The sequence below is a fragment of the Lethenteron reissneri genome, chromosome 18 (assembly GCF_015708825.2).
Source record: "Lethenteron reissneri isolate LAM-NWPU_2019-01 chromosome 18, ASM1570882v1, whole genome shotgun sequence".
NCBI lineage: Eukaryota > Metazoa > Chordata > Hyperoartia > Petromyzontiformes > Petromyzontidae > Lethenteron > Lethenteron reissneri.
In genome coordinates, this window is record NC_083796.1 from 117748 (window position 1) to 139968 (window position 22221).

Consider the following 22221-nt stretch of genomic DNA (forward strand, 5'->3'; position numbering starts at 1 on the left):
GTCCTCTGGCTTGAGATGGCTGCCACCTATGGGTCAGATGATTGCATGGCACCATTAAGCAATTGGTAATTAAATATAATATTTTTGTCCTAAAAAGTGTAAAAAAAAAATTCACGAAAATTAATTGTCACGCACAACGAGTCTGTGTGGAAAATGTCAGCGCGATTGTATCACGGGAAGTGGGTTAAAACACGACCGAAAGATTTGCACGGTCGTAAGCAAGCAAGCACGCAAGCAAGCAAGCGAACTTAATATAAAGGATTTAAAAATACCATAAATCTCAGGAGTAACTGACAAATTAGCCCGGGTTTTGCAAAAGCAAAACATTAAAGTAAGATTTGGTACAGTGCACAAAATTCAAAAACTGGTATCTGGCACTAAAGACGAATTGCCTAAATTATCAACAGAAGGTGTATATCGGATTAATTGTTTATGTGGCAAATGCTATATTGGACAGACGGGATATAACAGCGTAAGATTAAAAGAACACCAAAGAAACATTAAATTATCTCAAACACAACTGTCGGCAGTGGCAGAGCATGCTTGTCAACAAGGACACTCAGTTGATTTTGATAACGTTGAAGTGTTGTGTAAAACGAATTATTACTGGCCAAGACTAATTAAAGAATCCATTGAAATTGAGAGAAACAGAAATAACTTCAATCGCTCTGACAGCTACAGGCTTAGTGCGGCCTGGAAGCATATTATTAAATAAATACAATTACAATTCCTTATAAGGGAAACAAATACCAATGAATAACAATTGAATGATTACCAATCTATATAATTACAATACCCTCCCCCTCTTTGCCTCGAATCACTGCACCAGATTGAATTGAATGATGACGGCACCCTGATGCTGCTCTATTTAAGACCGGAAGCAATAGGAGAGCTTCACCATTCTTGCCCGATGAAGCTGATTGTAATTATCAGCGAAACGTCGTACTCAAATTTTTAAATGCTGTTGATTCTCTCTACAGCACACCGGTGGGCTAAAGAAGTGAATTATTTTGTCCTTTGAAATACGTGACACATTTTTTACTGTTTGGTCGTGTCGGGTGGTGGAGGGTTACAACACATTTATAAATAATGCGATCTGACCCAAAAACCTATATTGAATAATATTGGTCGCGAAAGCCTACGTGTTAAATTCATTTTATCAACCTCGCAGAGATGGCCGATGGACTGGGGTAACCCCCAACCAGGATGTGAGCTCCCCCGCCGAGCCGCCGGGTTCTGCCTCCGTGCTCTCTCTGGCCATCGCTTGCTCGGCGCATGCTCTGCAGCTGCTGGTGCTGAATCTATGTAGTACAATGTTGAACTTCTTTCGCACCGTACATAGCCAACCGCGCTAATCGGAGGTGCGAGGGGTTTGACAACAAACTAAACAAAAAGCAGTTCAATCTAGATTTAAAAGTGCATGGCTCCAGTGGCTGCAACTCACAGCTGCTGCCCCATGGCGTGGTCGTCCGCGTCCGTCCCCACTCTGTTCGCCTGTGGCTCCTCCGCGGCCGTCCCCACGGGCTCTGCATCTGTGTCACCATGTCCCAGGCTCGAGCAAAGGCTGTCTCGCCCATCGCCGGATGACTCCGGACCTGGACAGGAGGAGCCAGACTGGTGGAATTTTACGGTGAGGTCATCGTCGTTTGACGTAAATATTCCACATGTACAAGTCCCTTGAGATGGAGCGGCCCCGTGAGGGTGCTGGGTGCCAGGTGACCCAGGCACAAAGATCCCCACTATAGCCTAAACAGACTGTTGGGGCAAGTGCTGTTAGCGAGCACCTATGTAGCCCAGCACGGCACACGAGGGAGTGGGTGGCCAGCACCACGCCCGGCCGCCTTTGCCTTCCCAGTGGAAGTGTTTACACATCACACCGAGTACTCATTTGAGGTTGAGTCGACCTAGGGGAGGCCCAGGACTGGTTCAGATATTCGTTACTGGTGTTGCTGGCCGTGAGCGGGAATCGAACTCAGGAAGCCGGGTTCGTCGCGCAGCACGCTTACCCCTACACTACCGCTCCAAACACAGCAAATATGCACACACAAGATCACATGTACATACTGTGCACTTACACAGCACACAAGTAATGGCACGCGTATGTTGTCACTCTATACCTTGTGCAGAATGCATTCATACAATGAACATCACCCACAATCAAGCACACTCACCGAGAGATGGCCATGGACGCCGCCAGGTCACGTGGAATGCACCTATGGCTGTAACAGCTGCAGATGGTGAGTGTCAACGAGTGGTTTCAATCAGTTGCGACAAGCGGGCGTGCGGCTATGCGTGCCCAGGAGAATGCTCCATTCTTGCGCAGCAAGTCTTTGGTACGAGATTGGCTGCTCTCAGGAAGGTACAGGGAAAGTAGAGAATTTAAATGCAACTCATCGGTCACAACAACTCACCCACCCAAGACATTGCAGGTGTGCTGGTTTCGTGGGTGAGTAGGAAGTGACGTGACCCATTGTCATCACGGTTCGAATCCGGTGGTCACCCTGACTAGTACTGCAGTTGTGTAGTAACCGTAAAAATACTCTGCGCCGCTTGCTTCAGAGTGGATGCTCAGGATCCCGTGACATCATTCTCAAGAGGAGACCATCGTGTGCTGCAGTCAAGGTCCCAATTTGGTAAATTTCAAAATTATACAAAAATTTCTCAGTTGTGCTCACACAGCAGCATCAGCGATCATCGCCCCCCTCCATCTGGCAAATGATGCATGCCTCACGTCTCATCCTGGTCTCTGGGTTCACATCTGGTTAAACAAGCTGTAAACAGGTCACCACACTTCTCTCTCTGCTTCTTTCGTCGCCCTGCTCAACTGTGGAATTTCCTCTCCCATCATCGTCTCTTTCCCCCCAGGCTCTTACTGCCATAACTACGCTAGATTTAAGTAACGCTTCAACTCTTGACGATTACAGATGTAATGGTGCTGTTTGTTGCTGGCCGCTTAACGTTGTGGGTCTTTAGGCCTTTGCTCTGCAGTCCTAAAGTGTGGACTCCACTCGCGCTGCCTTGCAGCAAGGACCTGAGTTTGATTCCCAATTCGGGCGCCTTTCTGTGTGGCGTATATTCTGTACGAGTCTCCTCCAGGTTCTCTGGTTTCCTGTTATAGCTAAACCCCCTCACACACCGGGACGGGCATCAGCCAAAAATCTCAGTGCTGAAAAACTCCCTGCAAATTACTAAATTGGGGTCGTGTAGAGAAGCAACATCGCCCCCCCGCCCCAATGCTGCGACAAACACTTGGCAGGACCCTCCTGGGAAGAGTGTCAAGACTCGGTGAAACCTTCACGTGTTTGTGGTGCAGCGGCTGTCGGGGTGGGCTGGGCGATGTGTCTGTGGGGGCACGCGCTCTCACGCACCGCCAGGCACGATGCTGGGCCCCGCTTCCCCGTCCAGCTGCCCGACTGGCGGAGGCCATGGCAGCTCGTCTGTGCAGCTCACGTCCGCTGTGGAGGGCGCCACAGACAGTGCCGGGTTGGCGCAAGGGCCGACGCTACCCCACGCAGTACCGCATTTGCCGCTTTGTCGCGGAGGTTCACGGTTCAACTCTGGCGGCTGCCCTGGTTAATACTGGTGTGCGTGCGAACCGTAACAACACTACCGCACACCGTCTGCTTCACAGTGGACGGTAAATGTCCTTTGATGTGATTTGCAAGGGTAGGCTACTGTATGTTCCTGGCGTCAAGGCCAAATTAGAAAGATTACACCGTAAACTTGCCAGGACCCTTCTGAAAATAGTTGTAAGACTCGGTGAGAGTTCCAGGCTAAACAAGCGAAATTATAAAAATTCCTGCAGCATTCGGTCCTCACGCCGCCTTGTCTTCCACGCACATTGCCCATCGGTTACGACACTGCCCATTGGTCACATGACAGGATTATGCATGCCACCTGGGGAAAGAATATGGTGGCGCAGTGGCTCGCCACCAGACGGTTGAGAGTTCAATCCTGCTTGGAAGTTGACTCATCCCATCATCCCTATGGGATCGATAAATGAGTACCACTTTATGGGGGAAGTCAACAGTGGTTGTCCTGTGGAATTTCCACCACTGGCTCAGGGCTGCAAACAGGAGATGAGCACCCACGACTCAATGTTCATTTGAGCGTTTTTTTGGGATAAAATTCACCAAGTTTCAAACAACAGAGAGAAATGTGTACAACGGACTAGCCTCTGTGCATTATAAAAATCACCAGTAGTTCCTGAAGAACTGAATTAAATGTGAGCAGACGTGACGGACTGCCAGCAGCAGCAGCGATGCAGTCATTGACAACTGTGGACCGGTTTGCTCCTGGCTCAGACTCCTCGGCACGGTACGGTCACCGCTGCCCAGAACGCGCCAATGTGACAATCCTGGCATTACCAGCGAAGGCCTGCGAGATGCAGTCGCGCTTCCACTCCCAGGGCTGGTCGTACTCCTCCGGAGGCCGATCGTCATCCTTGGGCATTCGACTGTCTCGGGCGGGGGGCTGCGAGGGGGGCTCCGAGGGAATGGAAGAGAGGGCGGAGGGCACGCGCGATGTGGAGGGGTGTGAGGGCAGGAGCGCCAGGGCCTGGGTTGGGCTCGAGGAGGCAGGTGGGTCGCAGTCCGGATCCGGCGGCGCTGTTTCGGCAAGTCGAGCGGGGTCCCCTGGTGGCGCCTTCACCCTCTCGTTGCCAGACGGGGACTCAGGCTGGGGGAGTCCCCGGGCAAATGGGGGCTCGTAGGGCGTGTCGTACAGGTGGTGCAAGGGGAGCGGCCTGACACTCCCCGCCTCCTCCTTCGCCTCCACATCTGACGACCAGGACACATGGTGGCGCCGCCTTGTGAGGCCGCAGCGCCACCTCGTGCATTGGCAATCCTTCACCTCAGCATAGATCATAGATCACTGCCTAATCTGCCTGCTATGCCGGAACAACAACACTGCAATCAGTGGAGCGTGCATCTCCAAAATACATTTTCAAGCCAGGTTATAAACGGAGGTAATTTTGTCCGATTTCTCACAATACACTCCAATCATGCATTGAATCGAAGCAAGGGTTCTTCTGTTTGTTGGAACTTTGGGCCTGTACACGGGAAATGTTTTAAATGTAAATATTAACGTATGAAGCGGCGAGGCGTAGGGCTCTGATAAATGGGTCTCACACACAACCCAGATGTACCTTAATCATTCGGGCAATCCTCCACATGCTGCTTGGGAAAGGTGATAACTTCTCAGAGAGAGAGATGAAAGCCATACCTGCCGTGGGGGATGGGAGGATGGGCCCTTTCCTGCAGCCGCTGTCGCTCTCTATGTGGAGGCACGGCGGAGTTGGGGGGGTCGGTCCCTCTGCGGGGTCCTCGCGCTCCTCTGGTGATGCCACCTGTGCACCCCAGTCCCCTTGTACACGGTCACATCTAAAGGGCCCGTCACGTCCTGCATCGTCGGGCCTGCGACTTGGGAGCTCAATGGAGCACGGGCATCGCGAGCAGCCACCGTGCCAGCTCCCAATGGCTGGGACCACGTGCTTAGTGCGGTAAAGTTTAAAATTAATTTGCTTAACAGGATGATTACTCAAGAGGTCAGAGCATAGAACCGCATTACTGCAAATGCGAATATAACAATTAGTCGGTTTTCCTGCCATGAAAGTCGGCTCGGACAAGTTACTTTTAAAAACCCTGCTCGAATACGGACGGGCGGTGACCTGTGTCGTGGAACCAAACTGTGGCTGCAGGCTATGATCGGGGGGGGGGGGGGGGGTAGCGGGTACCCAGAAGAAACTGGCACCAAGCTTGTGGGCCGAATGGCGCAGTGAGCACATGGTGACCCGCTGCCCAGTGCAGAGCCTGGCTCTCGCGCCCTCGCTGGGCCACACGGGCGGCTCTTCTCCACCACGACGCTGGTCAATATTACATGTTGGGTTTGTAGAGCTTTGTGTTAAACGAGATCCCATATCTATCAAAGCAAGATCCTTGCTTGTAACATCTGGCAGTTTGCCAGCACTGATTCGAGCTAGCCTGACTGCTTATAAGGCACTGAATGTCAAAACCCATCCAGATGTTGCTTGTGTTGAACCTATGCTGCTGCTAGATGCACACCCAAAAGGAAGTCCGTGCGGCTGACGGGATGTGTACAATATATTATGTTTTATGTGAAGGGATAGATGTGTGATGGACGAGTTCGCTCTCTGCATATTTAATCAGTGGTAATGTAGCATTGGCGTTGTTGCACAGCCTCTTCTCCAGAAGACGCTGGTTCTGGATGCCTTCCCGCGCCTCTGTATCTATGTTTCTCTAAATCGGTTTCAGTTTTCAGTTTCGTTTATTTGGTAAAGCCCTGTGAGCCATTCGGCTCTTGAATCGGGTGCAACCGCAACAAACAAAAACATGAACAAGAATGTTTTTAGTGACTAAGCGCAAACAGAAAAATCAAGGGAAAAACTGCAAAAAAATCGCTCTGTTAATCATTCCCTCTTCTCCTGAGAGTGAATGACAACTGCTCACGTACACATTCCAGATGATTGTTTAGACTGGTGCAGCGGTGGTGAGGCTGAGCGAGCCCCACTCACCTTGCCGACCACACGGATGAGCCGATGTTTTGGTGATGCGGACGTCAGGCTCGGTGGTGGTGGCGGCGGCGGCGAGGGCCTGACGGCCTCTAACGTCTCTCCCGCGCCGGGCCGAGCGGACCCACTCTCCCCGAGGCCGTCGCTCTGGTCGGTCGTGGTGTAGGGGTCGGCAAAGTCGCGGTCGCGCTGGGCCCTGTACGCGCGCTCCAGGTCGGGCACGACCAGCACCACTCCACTGCACAGAGAGAGCAGCAGCAGCAGCCATCACCAGCCGGCCGCTACCGTCGTTAACGAGAATTGAGGCGGTACTTATCTGCTGTCCTGTCTCGATGCAACCTACTTATCGTCACCTGGTTACGGCTCTCCAGATGAATGTTGCCTCTTGCAGCGATGCGCAATTTGCAAAGCTGCGCGTAGCGTTCGAACGCGGGGGGACACCGTGGACAAGGGAGCAAGCAGCCGGCAGCTGCGCTGCCAACAATGGCCCAAGCTCCGAAGCCCTCGAGAAGTATTTGCTCTATGTGTAATCACGATTGATTAAAATGTGCAGGTAAATTTTGAATTAGGAAAATTGGACCCATGACGCCGGCACCCTATACCCTTGCAAAGACGTCACGGGTTCTTTAACGTACACTGCCAAGCAGAAGGCGGGTCGTATTATGGTTATTGGATTCGAACCTCCGCAACAAGCGGTGAAGGCGCTCAGGGAGGACTCCAGTCGAACCGTGCGTTTCCTGATGCCACACGGCCAGGAATTATCCTACAGCCTCATTCCCTTCGCAGACTCGGTGCAGCCATGCGGGATCTCACACCTCCTGCGGTGACCCTCATCCCTCTCGCGATCTCTCACCTTGGCCACTGCAAATCGATCTACGGCATCCACACATCACTCACTTCATCAATCATGCTGGACTACGAACTCAGCGGCTTCCAGTCTCATTTCAACTACAGGTCAACTGTCTACCAGACCCTCCACCGTCTCACGGCTACATACCGCTCCCCTTTCATCTCCCTCCACGTCCCTCATTTCATTCTACTCCCCTCCACGCACTCTCCTACCTCTCCCCTCTCATCTCACTCCCATCCAGCAACCAACGCTTTCTGTGGACGCCCTCAGTCAACCTGGGAGGTCGCTCGCTTCTGCTCCTCTGCTGCCCCGACCGCCTGGAGTTGCCTTCCCCCAGACACCCGTGCTGTCCACTCTCCGACACATCCAGGTCCTCCGCTTCTGCTCTACCCTTCAGAGTCAACAAACACCTCCTCTCTCTCTCCCACGTGATGCGTCCCACCGCTTTGCACGAGCTGAATTACAATGACAGATGTGACTGTGTACACAGATGAATATGCGTGAGAGCGGTGGCGCAGTGGTTAGCACAATGCGCCATGAATCCTGCGACCCGACATCGATTCCCGCGCACGACCAACGTCGACTTAGCCTCAAATGAAAACCTGGTTCGGTGTATAAACATCGCAAATAGGGAGACAAAGGCGGCCGGGCGCGATGCTGACCATCCCCTTCGTGTAGCTTCATAGATGCTCGCTAACAGCACTTGCCCCGACACTGTGTACGCGTGTGTCACTGCGTCTCTTTAATTCACCAGGACAGCTCCGGCTCGGCGCTGTAGTCGGGCTGTGGGGGCTCCGGGGGTGGTGGCCTCCGCGTCCCGCCGAAGCCCAGGCCTCCCAGGTGCTCTCTGATCCAGCGAGACATCGCGCCCGCCCGCCCGTCCGTCCGCCCGCCCAGGAATCAGAGACGTGGGGGGAATAAACGACGTGCGGTGGTGGCCCGGGGATCAGATGCTCGAATCATAAACGAAAAGGGATCAAAGACTGGAGGTAGCGGCTTGTACTCTCAGTTCACTCCTCGTCACCCCGTCCCTGATGAGATCCGCGGGGTGGAGAGGGATGCGGATGTGATAATGGGGTTCAGCACGCGCCTGCTCCCTCTCGCATCCCCCCGCTACACCCGGCCACGCCCCACGTGACTGCGTGCAGAGGGAGGCTCGGACCTGGGGACCCCGCAGTCTCCACTCACTCACCCACCTCTCATCCAACCACTCACCCACCTGACTCAGCCACCCATCCAACCACTCACCCACCCAGTGAGCCACTTACCCCCGTGTTCAGGATAACAATACCTCCACCAATCGCTGGAAATTTACCACAAATTCATCGGTCATGATCCACTGCTGGATGAAGGCCTCCCCAATCTACCATCACCTCACAACCTTGCGACGCAACAATCCACCCATCTTAACCCATTTCATCGCTCCATCTCTTCAGTGGACGGCCTTCTCACTGGCTGCCACTGTTATGCTTCACCATCGTCCACCCTACCTTACAGCCGTGACGCGTCCGGCCAAAGCCCACTCACTTTTCCTAAGTTTGGAAGATGTCATTAACCTGCGGTCTCTACTCCACATTTCTCTTCCTCTCTGTAATGCCAAGCGCGACCCTCTCCACGCTACTTTGCACAAGGTTTTCGTTTTAATGCCCGCTTATCTCACCGCTGTCCAAATCCCGCATTATTTATGAGCGAGTGGATGCTGTAAGCAGTTCACACAACCCCCAATGCCGGGGACCCTGTGGTATTTACAAGCACGAGCCCAATGCGTCCCACGAGCGCATACAGTACATCCATGCACACATTTCTCAGCGCAACCACTCGTCTTCGTGGAGAACACAATGAACATCCACCACATATCTACCCACGTAAACATACGAGCATTTGTTACGGTCATTCGCACGAACTTCCAGATGCACATAATTAATGTGTAGGGAGACATTGAGGCTTGTCTGCTTATTCGGTTCCTCATTCTCCACAAAGACACTCATGATTATTCTGTAGTGTATTCTAGGCTTGCATCAAACTCGGACACATGTAATAAAGCGGGTCCTTTCCTATAAGCAAGTGTTTTTTCGCGCAACCACTCACGAATTGGTTTAAGCGAGCCTGACTGCTGGTAAGACAGCTGCTGGCAAGACAAATAGTGTCAGCCAGTCCAGTGTGCTTGCATTGAATCAATTCTGTTGAAATTATGCACTCCGAAATGGCCGTGTGGTAGACGAAGTATCAAAACACTTCTTAGTCAAATTTTATAACTCTTAACTCGAGGCTCCTGTATTAAATTAGCTTGCCAGCTCGTGTTTGACTTCACACGGGACAATTAACATGCAAGCATGTAAAGCTCCTGCTGTGGTTCACACAACGCTCCCGCCGCCTTGTCTGCCTGGGTTGCTCGCCGACAGCACTGGCACGTCTCAATGTTACACATGGAGACGTGCCGCGTGTAGTTTATCCAGCACGCTCTTGTGGCGAGGCACGGCAAGACGTGCGTGCTGCAGCTGTCTGTCCACGCGTCTGCTTTGTAAATCAGTCAAGCCACCTTCCTTCGTATGAAACACAGCATCGTAGTGGCTCCTCGTGGTGGTGATTTAGATGTATATATATTTTTAAACCAAACCTTTATTCGACAGATTTACAAAATATGGTACGGATTCTGACACTGCATATGAAGCTCAGCCACGAGCAGGGACTCCGTCATTGGCACGGATGACAGCAGGAGGCACCACGATAAGTCGCCTTGCAGGATGGCAAAACACAGGTGGATGATGGGAGAGGAGTGGCAAGAGAGACTCAAGACACTCGAGGGAGGTGGAGGGTTAAGGTGAAGAGGATGGATGAGAATATGGTACACAAGAGAAGGTTTCAACATTGGCAGAGCGGTGGGGGTGGAATGTTGAGTTGGAGTATCGAGTTTTGAGGTACCAAGGGGCCTGCAGCAATAACCACAAATTAACTGCTTGCTTGAGTTTACTTTTAGAAGTGAGAAAACAGATTAAACTGATTACCAACAAAGTGTAACCTTGTACATCGCAGGTGGAAATGATTTTGGAACAGTGGGTTTGTTAGGGATGTATTTACAGTCGCGGCTCAGCTCAGGTTTGAGCCACTCCGTTACTTCCAAAGATGCCCGAGCGGCTCAGCCATGGCTTTGCTCAGGATCGGCTCATGGAATTCCCCGGTGTGGCTGGGACCAAGCTCAGAGCTGGCTCATGTTAAGCACGGCTCTGAGCTGGATCACTTGATCCAATCCAGAGCCAAACCTGAGCCGAGCCGTGACTAAGAATACGGACCCGAGTCTCTCTCAGAACCATACAATGTTGAGGAGTGCTGCGGACAGTTGTCCAGCTCACACCTAGGCTCCTGCAGCATTGTAAGTTGAATGTAATTCTAATGTATGCTCCGACAGCAAGCCATGAAGATTATTTAGAAATTAACCATGCTGGCGAAAAACGATTGTACTTCACCACACTGATCAGTGCGGGTTTGTGATATGGGCAAAATAAATGCAGATGGATTCCCAATGACAGATGTTGATTATGGAGGCTTAGAGCCAGTCAAACGTGTGTTTAGGAGAACCATACAAATTAACCATCCTGGCTTGAAGCATAAGTCCATAGAGAGGAAAAACTTTACATGTGACCTTTAAGATACTATTAGCCTGCTGTAAAAGCTGTTGTGTAAACCCCTAAGTGTGGTGTATGATGTGCTTAGGTGTTGCTAAGCGACTGTGATGTTTATTGATGACAGGCTGGTGCAGTTGGCTCGACTGGCGGTGCTAAGGGAGGCGGGGGAGGCGGGGACCCCCGTGACGTGCGGCTGCGCTGCTCGGTGTTTCCGTGTAGATAGTACGGCGACACGCAGAGCGCACCGCCGTGTGGCCGTGTATCGGGGAACCGAGCTCCCTCCTCCTCCGTCACTCACGATGTATGAGAACGAAAAGACCCAAGCAGGCGAGCAGCGCGTACTGGTGGGACACAATGCACATGGCAGTATTATCACAAATTATTGTTCAAAGGCTAAAAGAAAACCACGGGAACACAAATACAAGTGTCGGCAGTCGCCGAATGTGCCGGCTAACAAGGACATCCGATTTAATTTGATGACGTTGATGTCCTATGCAAAATGAATTTATTTTGGCCCAGACTAATTAGATAATCTACTGAAATTGAGAGAAATAGAAGCTGACTACAGGTGACTTGGAAACGCATCATTAAGTAAACACATGACAATTTTAATAACCTGTGTTTACATTGTTGAAACTAAAACAGCATTATTTTACTTACCATTTATTCAAACTAAGTAACCAGTATCACCATGTAAATATGTAACTCAAATTTGTATTCCTTCTCACGTAATTGAATTACAATTTATGTGACTTAATGAACCTCTAGGTATGACTTCCTGCCACATCCTGCTTCCTTTTGGGTGCTAACTGATGGCATCGCACACCCTCATTTAAGGCCGAAGGCTGGAGGACATTTTCACAATTCTGACAATTGCCTGATGATGCTGCCTGTAACTATGAGTTAAGTGTCGTACCCCATCTTTAAATGTGTGAAGATTTCTCTCCAACACACCGGTACAGTGCCGAAACAGTAATACATGAGCACATGACATCTTTATTAATTGGTTGTGTTGGGTGGAGGGTATACGACACACATTTTACTCACGTGGCAATCGGACTAAAAAAATATATTTTCAATCATAATATTGATTGCCAAAGCCATTATGTTGAATTTAACATGAACACAATGCTCATCATTATGAAATACACAAGCACGTGAAAGCTGGTAACTTACCTTAAACTTGGGGTAGTCGTTCATCAGAATTGTCACAATTCCAATGTAGGGAACAAACCTGCAAAAGGAGAGCCCTCCTAAATATGGTTGGCATTACCAAGCAGCTGTGATACAAACGCTTTCGAGTATTAGAGAACATATCAACGATTATTCGTGCTACATTGCTCATCCTTGGAAATGCTTGCTGTACAGTGTACATATCCAAGGGTGTGCACGAGATTATTTATCTAACCAGGTGGGAACTCAAGAGACCAGGATGAGTCATTTGTAAGTGACCTGGGGAATTAGCCTGCCAAGTATGGTGTAATGATTGCTGCAGTGTGCATAGTAACCAGGAGGCTTGCAGAGTACTTTGTGAAGCAGATGGCACGTACTGATACCACCATCGATAGATACATTTAGTTGCACAGATGTTTGTACGTCCAAAAATCATGGTTACTTGATAGCCCCACTCAATTCAAATGGATTTTTTAAACTCGCTTTTACGCCATAAAGACATTGGAACCACTACATTTATGTCACCTAAGGTGTTACCAACAAGTAAAACATCTGCTCTGGGCCAAGGAAGCAGAATTTTGACAAAAGCAACAGCTGTTAAGAGGCGACCTCCCACTGAGCACAGTTCTTTGCAGAGGCTTTGGTTATTGGAGCAGAGTGAGATAACAGGGGAAAGGCAGGCAGAGTAAAGTTCATGCAGGGTTTTCAAACCAATGATGGATATCTTTCAATTGATCTTGGGAGCCATTAGAGGGTTGACGCAAAGGAATTGTAGATTCATACCCGCGTGCCCGGCCCACCACATCCTTGCGTTCGAGCCAGTTTTGGCCTGGCTTGTACAGGCCACGGTCATCCACAGAGTTGTTGTCTCCTTTCGTTAGAAACTTCACCTCTCCATTCTCTCTGCACCAGGACACATCACGGAATCGATGGTAAGCACATTACTCCACATTCTGCCCTCACCACTCAACCTCAGACATCTTACGATATTCACAAAGGTCCAAACTCAAGTAAATGACGACCATTCCACTGTGCGTAGAGGTAACTGATAACTGGTAAACTGGTGACCATTTTTGGATTCCGTTACCGGTTCTAAAAGTCAAGAATCGGTAACAGATTCCAGTGGAATGTTAATGCACAAACTGCTGCGCCGGGAGATGGAATTTAACTGGTGACCTCTGGATTGCAAGCCCAGTCTACTAACCATTACATCAATGTGGCAGCTCCCTTCAACTCTCAGTTAAAATCTTAACACGTTATTTTGATTGCTCGAGAGCAGCAGCTCCCAACCTTTGAGTGACAGACTCCTTTTCAACCTCCAAACATTTCGTGCCCACCACACGCTACTAGTTGTTTTACACTCCGTTATATATGGAAATCTAACGTAACAACAAATAAATAATATGCACTTCAGTTCAAAAACGTATTTATATTGAGTAACTTACTAAATGAGATGGATGGTGTTGTTCCACTGACAGGATGTCAGGTTGGAGATATGACAGTTTTAGCCTTAAATGTGATTCCACATCCAGCCTACTTCGACACTTTGATTTTAATGCAACAAGCATGGCAAATTCACTTCCACAAACATGTTGTGGCAAAAGACATCAGGCACTTCGCTGCCTTGTCGGAGAGTTCTGGGTACTCAGAACCAAAGCATAGACAGAAGCCTGTTGGGTACTTGTGTGAAGACCAGCTTTAAAGAGTTGTCACATTAAAGATGTTAGGTTGTCTTGCGCGTGCGTTCATGTGTTTACGTCACACACTGGCACCACAGACAAAAAAAAATACCACTTAAGCATACTTGTAAAATAAATTACAGAAGTCGGTTTTAAAAACATGAAAAAAAATCCATTGGAATTCTACATTTCCTTGATGAAGATCGTATTATTTTTTGTTTCCTCCGTGGACCCGCTGTAGTAGCCTCGGGCACCACCAGGGATCCGTGGACAACAGGTTGGGGAAACGCTGTTCTAGAGAGTTATTTCTGTGCCGCAAATTGCGAACCAGGCCTTTCCCGTTATTTTTTCCCATGCGGTTACCAGTAACGCAAAGAAACCGATAGTAGCCACCCGAGTTGTGAGCATTCTTTCCGTGCATGGCGTGTGTACTTTTCGTGGATTTTGATGACGCGGTGGACGATGGGGATTTCTCGTCCCTCCACCTTGAACACCACGATCTCCCCTACGCGAATTGGCGTCTCTTGGTGGTTTGTGAGAAAGAGCAGGTCTCCGCGGTGAAACGCCGGCTCCATGCTGCCACTGCAAAGACAAAGATCCCCAGTATAGCCTTAATAGAGTGTTGGGGCAAGTGCTGTTATAGTGAGCACCTATGAAGGTCGAAACGGCACACACAGGGAGTGGGTGGCCAGCAACACGCCTGGCCACCTTCGTCTCCCCAGCAGCAATGTTTACACACCACACCAGGTACTCATTTGAGGCTGAGTCGACCTAGAGAAGGTCCAGGACTAGTTCAGATATTCGTCACCAAAGTTGGCCGTGAGCAGCAATTGAACTCGGATCGCCGGGTTGGTAGCGCAGCGCACTAAACGCCACACTACTGCTCCCCACTGCATACACACACACGCACGCACGCGTGCTCAATGTCATAACAAACTATAAAACACGATACATGTTTGTGTTAGGCCACGTGAGAGTAGATTTTTTTCAAAAATCCATGTTATCAACCCCTCCACTACCCAACAAGATTGTAACATGTACAAAGATATTATTTATACCTGCCAATGTATTAATCTAGTTCTGATAAATAACGCTACTCCTCACCAGTGGCTTAAGATTTTTCACAACTTAATTTATTGGTCAGAATTTGAGGAATACATTGACATATATACCTTTGGAAACTTGACGATCATGTCAGGTAGAGTTAATGGCGAGAAATTGGCATAAAAATACCATATTGCCTAATCCAAACACTACAATGGATTCTAGATTAGAAGTTTTCGTGACTGCAAGGATCCATACTTTTTGGGTTTTTTCGGTAAAGTTACGTAGGTAAAAAATAAAATAAATTAAAATGAAAACAACTAAATTAAATCACGACGTTTCGGAAGCAACACAAGCCTCCGTCTCCAGGTGGAACCGCCACAGCAAAATTGCTGTAGTGAATAAAGAGAGCTGTTTAGAGAACCGTGATTATATAGGGTAAGGGGGGGGAGGAGCCAAGGAGTCGAGTGGGGGGCGGGGGATTAGCAGATTCATTCATAGTTGAGATAAGGGTAAGTGTAAGAGAAGTGAGGTAGCCTGGGCGGGCAGAACATTGGGGTGCGGATCGTAGGGAGGGTGAGTGTGGGGGCGGGGTGTGGGCTGGGAGGTGCGCATGGAGTTCAAATTAAAGCTCTATGATGCAGGGGGCAGAAGTTGAGCTGGTTGATAAGAAAGCTAAGTTAAGCCGATTAATGACATCCTTTGTTATTCTGCAGGGGAGTAAATTAGAGTTGCTAGAGAGCTAAGCTTGCACACTCGAAACAACGAGCGGCAAATTTCCAAGTGATGAGAGTAAGCAGGGCTTTGAGTCAAATTTCTTAGTGATGGTAGTGTGTAAAGCTGGACGTAAAAGACTGGGAATATTGATATGAATATAAACTGCAAGGCAGTAAACTGCAAAGCAGTAAACTGCAAAGCAGTAAACTGCAAGGCAGCTAAAGTTTAACTTGGTTAATGACATCCTTCCAATGATTGCTCAATTTGAATCCATCCTCTCGGTTGAAGTTATGTCTCTGTTTGAATATCTGGATGGCTTCATGGACAAATCTTTGGTAGTAACCAGGAGGCTTGCAGAGTACTTTGGTATCGGAGAACACAATATCATGAGAACCCGCAGTGTTGTAACAGTGATCAGCTACGGCCGAAGAATTTGTCCTACCGTGTTTCAAATCTGACTCGTGCTCACGAATGCGGTTTAGAAATATGTCGTTTCGTTTCTCCAATATAACAATCACCACAGGTGCAACTCAATTTGTAGACACTAGGATACTGTAAGTCAGGAATGACATCCTTTACGGATGGGATCAGACCACGGATTTTGTGTACTGTACTGAATCGGACCTGGATCTTGTGTTTGTTTCGAATTTTGGAAATATTTTTGGTAACACCTGCTATGTATGGCAACGTAATGATTTGATCGGAGTCACAAGGGGTTGTTTCTCCACGGTAGGAGAAACAGCTTGGCGGATAGTACGGTCCGAGTATCCATTCATCTTAAGGGCCAGGGGTACATGTTCTAATTCACTGGCCAGGTGGTGTTGGTCAGATATGCAGTGGGCCCTTATGGTATAGTGTTTTTCAATGGATCTTTGTGTTGGCTACGAGAATGCACATCTTAAGTTGACTCTTACACACGACGAGTACCGTATTTTCCCGCATATATCCCACGGGTTATACCACTTTTTACAAACAAGACCCTGCGGGGTATATGGAGGTGCGGGCTATCCCAAAAATATTTTACACGTGTGACATGTCATAACTCGTTACATTTTTTCATGGAAGGACTATCCACTATGCAACACTTACCTTTGACTAAAGCACTGCTGAATAAACCATTCACACTAAATTGCACATGTTATCACGTTTTAAATGAATTGTTTGTACAATTAAACGACAATGTTTGAAGTGCACGCACTGTTTACCGGCGACGGAAGAACTGGGGGGAGGGAGAGGTGAAGGGTTGGGGGGTGGGGCAGCTGGGGGAGAGGGAGGTGGGGGTGGGGCAGAGCAAGATCTGCGACGGCAACGGGAGAGCTGGGATGAGGGAGAGGCAGAGGTCGCAAACGGGTTTTGATTCCTTACCCGTACCCGGCCGCACCAGGGTCGCAAACGGCGACCCGTACCCGGCCGGGTACGGGTAGCCGGGTATCGGGTAGGGTACGGGTATCAGGTACCCGATTGCGACCTCTGAGGAGAGGTGGGTGGTTGAGGTGGGGGGTTGGGGGGGTGGGGCAGCTGGGGGGAGAGACAAGTGGGGGGGTGGGGGCGAGGCAACGGAGTTAATTCTGCTATTGTCTGCGCAGTGCGTAATCTACCAGTGCTAAAACTGTACTTGCTTATCTACCAGTTATTATGTGTTACTTATTTATTGGATATTTACTTTTGTTACTTATTTACTGTTTTAAGTTCACTCGTTTCCGGTTAGTTTGTTTTCTTTGTGCACGTTATGATGTTAACGTTAACAATTAATAGTGGAATGTATTACAAATGTAAACTTCGTATTAATATGATGGAATTAAGCTGCGGTAACGACGTTAAAGATATGAATGCATGCGGGGTATATGGAGGTGCGGACTATCTGATTATTATTTTTTACACAAAACGCTATTTTTGTGGGGTATATGCGTCTGCGGGTTATATGCGTCTGCGGGCTATATGTGGGAAAATACGGTATGTCCACACTATAATGCGAGAACACAATCCTACGCCGACATGGAGGCGGGTGCCGATGATGTGACAGTACCTCAGCACCACGACGATGGGACTCTCGCTGTTCGTCACCACCATGAGGCCTTTCCAGATCATCAGCGCCGACGACACGATCATGCCGAAGTTGAGTACTTGGTAGTAAAGCTGCACACGCAGTCAACACGCACAGTGTGAGAAACGTCACGTCGCAAGCTTAGGCGACCTCATCGAACTTTCTCTTGTCAAAGAACGGACATTTGAGTGCAAGAATTCTACAAAAGACCTTCCTGCCTAGTTGAACGCAAGTATTCACAGGGCTATGGACATTCTGAATACCATTTGTAGGTTGTTCTTGCACCGATTGCTATTTGCTTCATTGCTCTAGTTCAGTGGTTTTCAAACCTTTCAATCTGTGTACCCATTTCAAAATAATATTGCCTACCGCATACACCCTTCTGAGATCGTAATCTTAATATATCCTCCAGAAATTCGACGAGCTATGAAGCTCTTTCTCACAGATATCCAGGTCAGAAAGTGACAACAATACAAATAAACTATAGGAGTGTATAGGAAAGGTAAACAAATAACATTAAAAAATCGTTTTATTTTACAAGGTAAGGCCGACTGAGCTATTAGCTGATTTTCAAAAGCGATCTGGACACAAAGGATAGTTCAACTTAGTGGCTTATCACGTGGAGCTTTATAGCTGCCAAATACTCTAAACGCATGTTTATTATAAATGTGGGGGAAAAACCCGGAGAAAAATCCACGCGACCACTGGGAAAGAAACATGCAAACTCCAAATATACAACAGGCATCTGGATCGGGATCGAACCCACGAAGCTCCTGCATACCAAGCGTGGAATATAACATCACGCCAACGTTGCGACTTTTAAACTAATGAATAAAGAATGAGCTAAAAAAAATAGTCTTTGTGTTTAAACAATACAAATATAATTGTCTGCCATTATACAATTTTTCTCGCATATCCCCTGACGAGTGTTCGCGTACCCCAGGGGTACGCACGCACCACAGTTTGAAAACCGCTGGGCTAGTTAATAAAAATCTTTTTATTTTGTTATTTTGGAGACTTGTCAATCTTAAAAAGGATACTATCCTGGTTTCTCGAGTTCTCACCTGGTCAAACAAAATAATGTTAACTTGAAACGGGATCTATCTAATCTGGATTTCAATCCCCCTTCAATAAATGCAGCATGGAGTTATTTCTCCCCTTAAATAGGCACCAGAGCCCAGCTGTTCTGCCTTTGAGCGAGCTGGGCCCCGCGCCTCCGAGTCACATCACAACTTTTGAGATTGCGCGCGTTGCAAGTTGGTGTATTTTTTTTTTATTGATGGTAAATAATCATTAATGACCGAAATATCCGGCCAAGTGTCAGAGCGCATCTGCATTCACTACTACGCAAAACTATCAACGCTATCTGAATCTTCACGTGGGAAGCTCCAGTTGACACGGAACTATAGCAGTTTAAAATGCGGGACACATTTTACCGATCCACGTGGATTGAATGCTCGGTCGGAGTTGAGGAAAATGTGGCGAGATGTTAATGACCTCGCCTGGTATACAGGAGTTAGTGGGTTCGATCCCGACCCTGATGCCTGTATATCTGGAGTTTGCATGTTCTCCCCGTGGTCGCGTGGATTTTTCTACGAGTCCTCCGTTTTTTTCCTCCACATTTAGAATCAAATGCGTTTAGAGTATTTGGGTGCTATACATTTTCCATCAGCCACTTCGTTATCATTCGTGATGGCCAGGTCGCTCCTGAAAAAGAGCTATATAGCTGGTGGGCCTGACCTGGTAAAATAAAGTGTTACAGTTTAAAGTTTGTTTTGTTACAAGGGTTTTCTTTAGACCTAGCCAATGAGATACAGTTTTGCAAAAAGCAATAAAACTAAAATAATAACAAGACGTCGCGGTCTGTTTTATTCATAACATTCCCGACACACGTTGCTACGGGGCCGGAAACCATATGGACACAGCAGCCGCCACCGCAGAGGGGGCCCTACAGACCACGAAGTCAACACGCACCGCAGCAGCACGAGGGATACGACGAGCAGCAACACGGGAGGGGAACTGATCGAGGGAAGCTGAGAGGGTAAGTTGAGGGAAGGGCGCTGAGAGGGAGGTTAAACAGATGAAAGAGGGGAGCTGGGTGGAGGAGGCGATTGTGACGGGGAGCTGAGAGCAGAGATCGACTAAGGGGAGCTGAGAGAGATCTACACGGGAAGCTCAGAGGGCAACTGCGAGGGGTAGCTGAAGTAAGAGCGCTACAGGGTGAGGGAGCGAGGGACGCTGTGAGGAGGGGCCCCGGCGCCTCGCAGGACAGAGCGAGGCTCCGGGCACCAGGGCCTGGGCGCCAGGCCCGGGCCGCCTCGCGCTCTCCGCGCACCGTGTTGCCCCGTGTACCCCACCTGCCGCTTGTTCATCCTGCGCACATCGTCCAGCACGTGGAGGCCGCAAAGGGCGCGCAGGGACCCCAGGGCGCGGGGGGCCGAGGAGGGCGACGACGCCGCAGAGGAGGCGGCCATGACCGCGGCTGCGAGGAGGTGTGGAGAATAGCGGTGACGTCACGCGTCATGTGATCCAGTCACCAACAGCCACGCTGCGTCCCCTTGCGTGGGTCGGGGTTAAGGGTCAGGATACGGGGTAGGGTTAGGGGTCAGGATACGAGGTAGGGGGTAGGGTTAGGGGTTAGATACGGGGTAGAATTAGGGGTCAGGATACGGGGTAGGGTTAGGGGTCAGGATACGGGATAGGGTTAGGGGTCAGGATACGGGATAGGGTTAGGGGTCACGATACAGGGTAGGGCTAGGGGTCACGATATGGGGGTGGGGTGATGGGTCACGATACAGGGTAGGGTGAGGGGTCAGGATACGGGGTAGGGCTAGGAGTCAGGATACGGATAGGGCTAAGGTTAGGATACGGGGTAGGGCTAGCGTCCGGATATGGGGTGGGGTGATGGGTCAGGATACGGGGTAGGGCTAGGGGTCAGGATATGGGGGTGGGGTGATGGGTTAGGATACGGAGTAGGGCTAGGGGTCAGGATATGGGGTAGGGCTAGGGGTCAGGATATGGGGTAGGGTTAGGATATCGGGTAGGGCTCGGGGTCAGGATATGGGGTGGAGTGATGGGTCAGGATACGGGGTAGGGTTAGAGGTCAGGATATGGGGTAGGGCGAGGAGTCAGGATACGGGGTGGGGTGATGGGTCAGGATACGGGGTAGGGTTAGGGGTCAGGATACGGGGTAGGGTTAGGGGTCAGGATACGGGGTAGGGTGAGGGGTCAGGCAATGGGGTAGGGCGAGGAGTCAGGATACGGGGTGGGGTGATGGGTCAGGATACGGGGTAGGGTTAGGGGTCAGGATACGGGGTGGGGTGATGGGTCAGGATACGGGGTAGGAGTGAGGATATGGGGTAGGGGTCAGGGTTAGGGAAACTCAAGCATCACGGTTTTGGACTGTGCTCGGCGTGGTGGCGTGCTCAGGATAGGGTCACCTGGCGTCGTCCCGGGACTGTGGAGGCCGACGTCCATCCCACCGCCCTCGCTGGGCAGGTGGGGCGCAACGTCTATCCCTTCCGCTCCCTCCTTCTAACACGCGCACACACCACAGCTAATGCTAACGCGGAAGCGCGAAAGCATGCGCACCTATGGGCGATTATATCCTAAGACGCGCGCACACGCTGCGGCTCCGCGTTCACTCCTCTCGCAACGCGTCGCTCCACACGCAGTTATTCCACACACAAATCACTGACACCACTCCGATGCTCTGTGCTAACTTTTATTTGCGGCGCAAATACACATTACCTGGGGGAATATTTTGCGAGAAGAGCCTAGCCTACTGCTGCCTAAGTGCCCAGTCACTCAAACGTCCTTCCACGTACCTCGAAGCTGTACTCACGGCATCGCACGGACATGGTGAGAGTCGGAGGGAGAAGGACGAGAGAAAACTTGACCTATCCCTGCCTCATAGCAGCACTCGCTGGCAGAGGCGTAGCTAGGATATTTTGTGCCCGGGGACAAACTATAAAATTGGTGCCCCCCCCCCCCCCCCCCGTTTAATCACATTTTCCTATTACATCGAATAAGGAATAACAATTTAAAATTTAATGAAACATTGTATTTAAAGAAGCAAAATTATAGAAATTATATTACATGGCTCACTCAGTCACTGTCGTAGACTGGTTGACATAGTCTACAAAAGATACATTTTTCTTGATTTCACTGTCGCAAACTGGTAAATCACGGAATCAAAATCTGTTTTTTCCAATGTTTCTCTTTCAACGCTAAGAAGAGCAAGATCGCTGAGACGATCTTGTCCCATTGAAGCACGGAAATAAGACAAAATAAGTTTCAATTTGCTGAACGACCGCTGACAGCTTGCAATTGAAACTGCTATTGTTAATACAATTTGCAGTGAAATTCGGAAATATGTCGTCTCCATAAAACACAATAAAACCAAGAAGATCCAAAGGAGTTTCTGGTAGAACTTCATTCCGGTTACTGAGCAGCATTTTGCAATCTACAATTTCTGTGAAAAGTTCGTGGCCATTGATGTCAGTGTCATAAAAATTTCCAAAATCTGTGCAATTTCGACGAATTGCATCGACATCTGTGTC

General features: G+C 49.3%; 2 protein-coding genes across 7 annotated transcripts in view; both read right to left on the bottom strand.

Annotated features, from left to right (window-relative positions):
- LOC133343635 (SH2 domain-containing adapter protein D-like) overlaps positions 1-9822 on the bottom strand; it is a 12457-nt gene extending 2635 nt beyond the window's left edge. For 2 of the 6 annotated variants that reach the window (XM_061553332.1, XM_061553328.1), the window contains exons 1-3: positions 5224-6671; positions 4368-4778; positions 3369-3455 (exon numbers count right to left, since the gene is read on the bottom strand). In XM_061553332.1, coding sequence (XP_061409316.1) covers positions 3369-3455; positions 4368-4778; positions 5224-5917 — 1192 coding nt within the window. In that variant the 5' untranslated portion in view covers positions 5918-6671. Of the gene's footprint in view, positions 1-1444; positions 1596-3368; positions 3456-4367; positions 4808-5223; positions 6811-7591 lie in introns of those variants that run through there. The other 4 variants (XM_061553329.1, XM_061553327.1, XM_061553331.1 and 1 more) reach the window with 4 other exon arrangements.
- A 156-nt stretch (positions 9823-9978) lies between these two features.
- Positions 9979-20196, bottom strand: SEC11A (SEC11 homolog A, signal peptidase complex subunit). The gene is made up of 6 exons (XM_061553336.1): positions 20017-20196; positions 17642-17751; positions 14287-14436; positions 12959-13078; positions 12179-12236; positions 9979-11343 (listed from the first exon to the last, which is right to left on the bottom strand). The coding sequence occupies exons 1-6, from the start codon at positions 20131-20133 to the stop codon at positions 11293-11295; spliced, it is 606 nt and encodes a 201-aa protein (XP_061409320.1). The 5' UTR covers positions 20134-20196; the 3' UTR covers positions 9979-11292.
- Positions 20197-22221: the final 2025 nt, after the last annotated feature.

What these genes read in the sequence shown, in the direction of transcription:
- SEC11A (XM_061553336.1), bottom strand. Translation starts at nt 20,133, where the DNA reads ATGGCCGCCTCCTCTGCGGCGTCGTCGCCCTCCTCGGCCCCCCGCGCC. An exon ending in CCCATCGTCGTGGTGCTGAG is followed by an intron (nt 14,437 to 17,641) that starts GTACTGTCACAT and finishes TTGTCTTTGCAG; the next exon opens with TGGCAGCATGGAGCCGGCGT. An exon ending in GTGGTGGGCCGGGCACGCGG is followed by an intron (nt 12,237 to 12,958) that starts GTATGAATCTAC and finishes CTCCTTTTGCAG; the next exon opens with GTTTGTTCCCTACATTGGAA.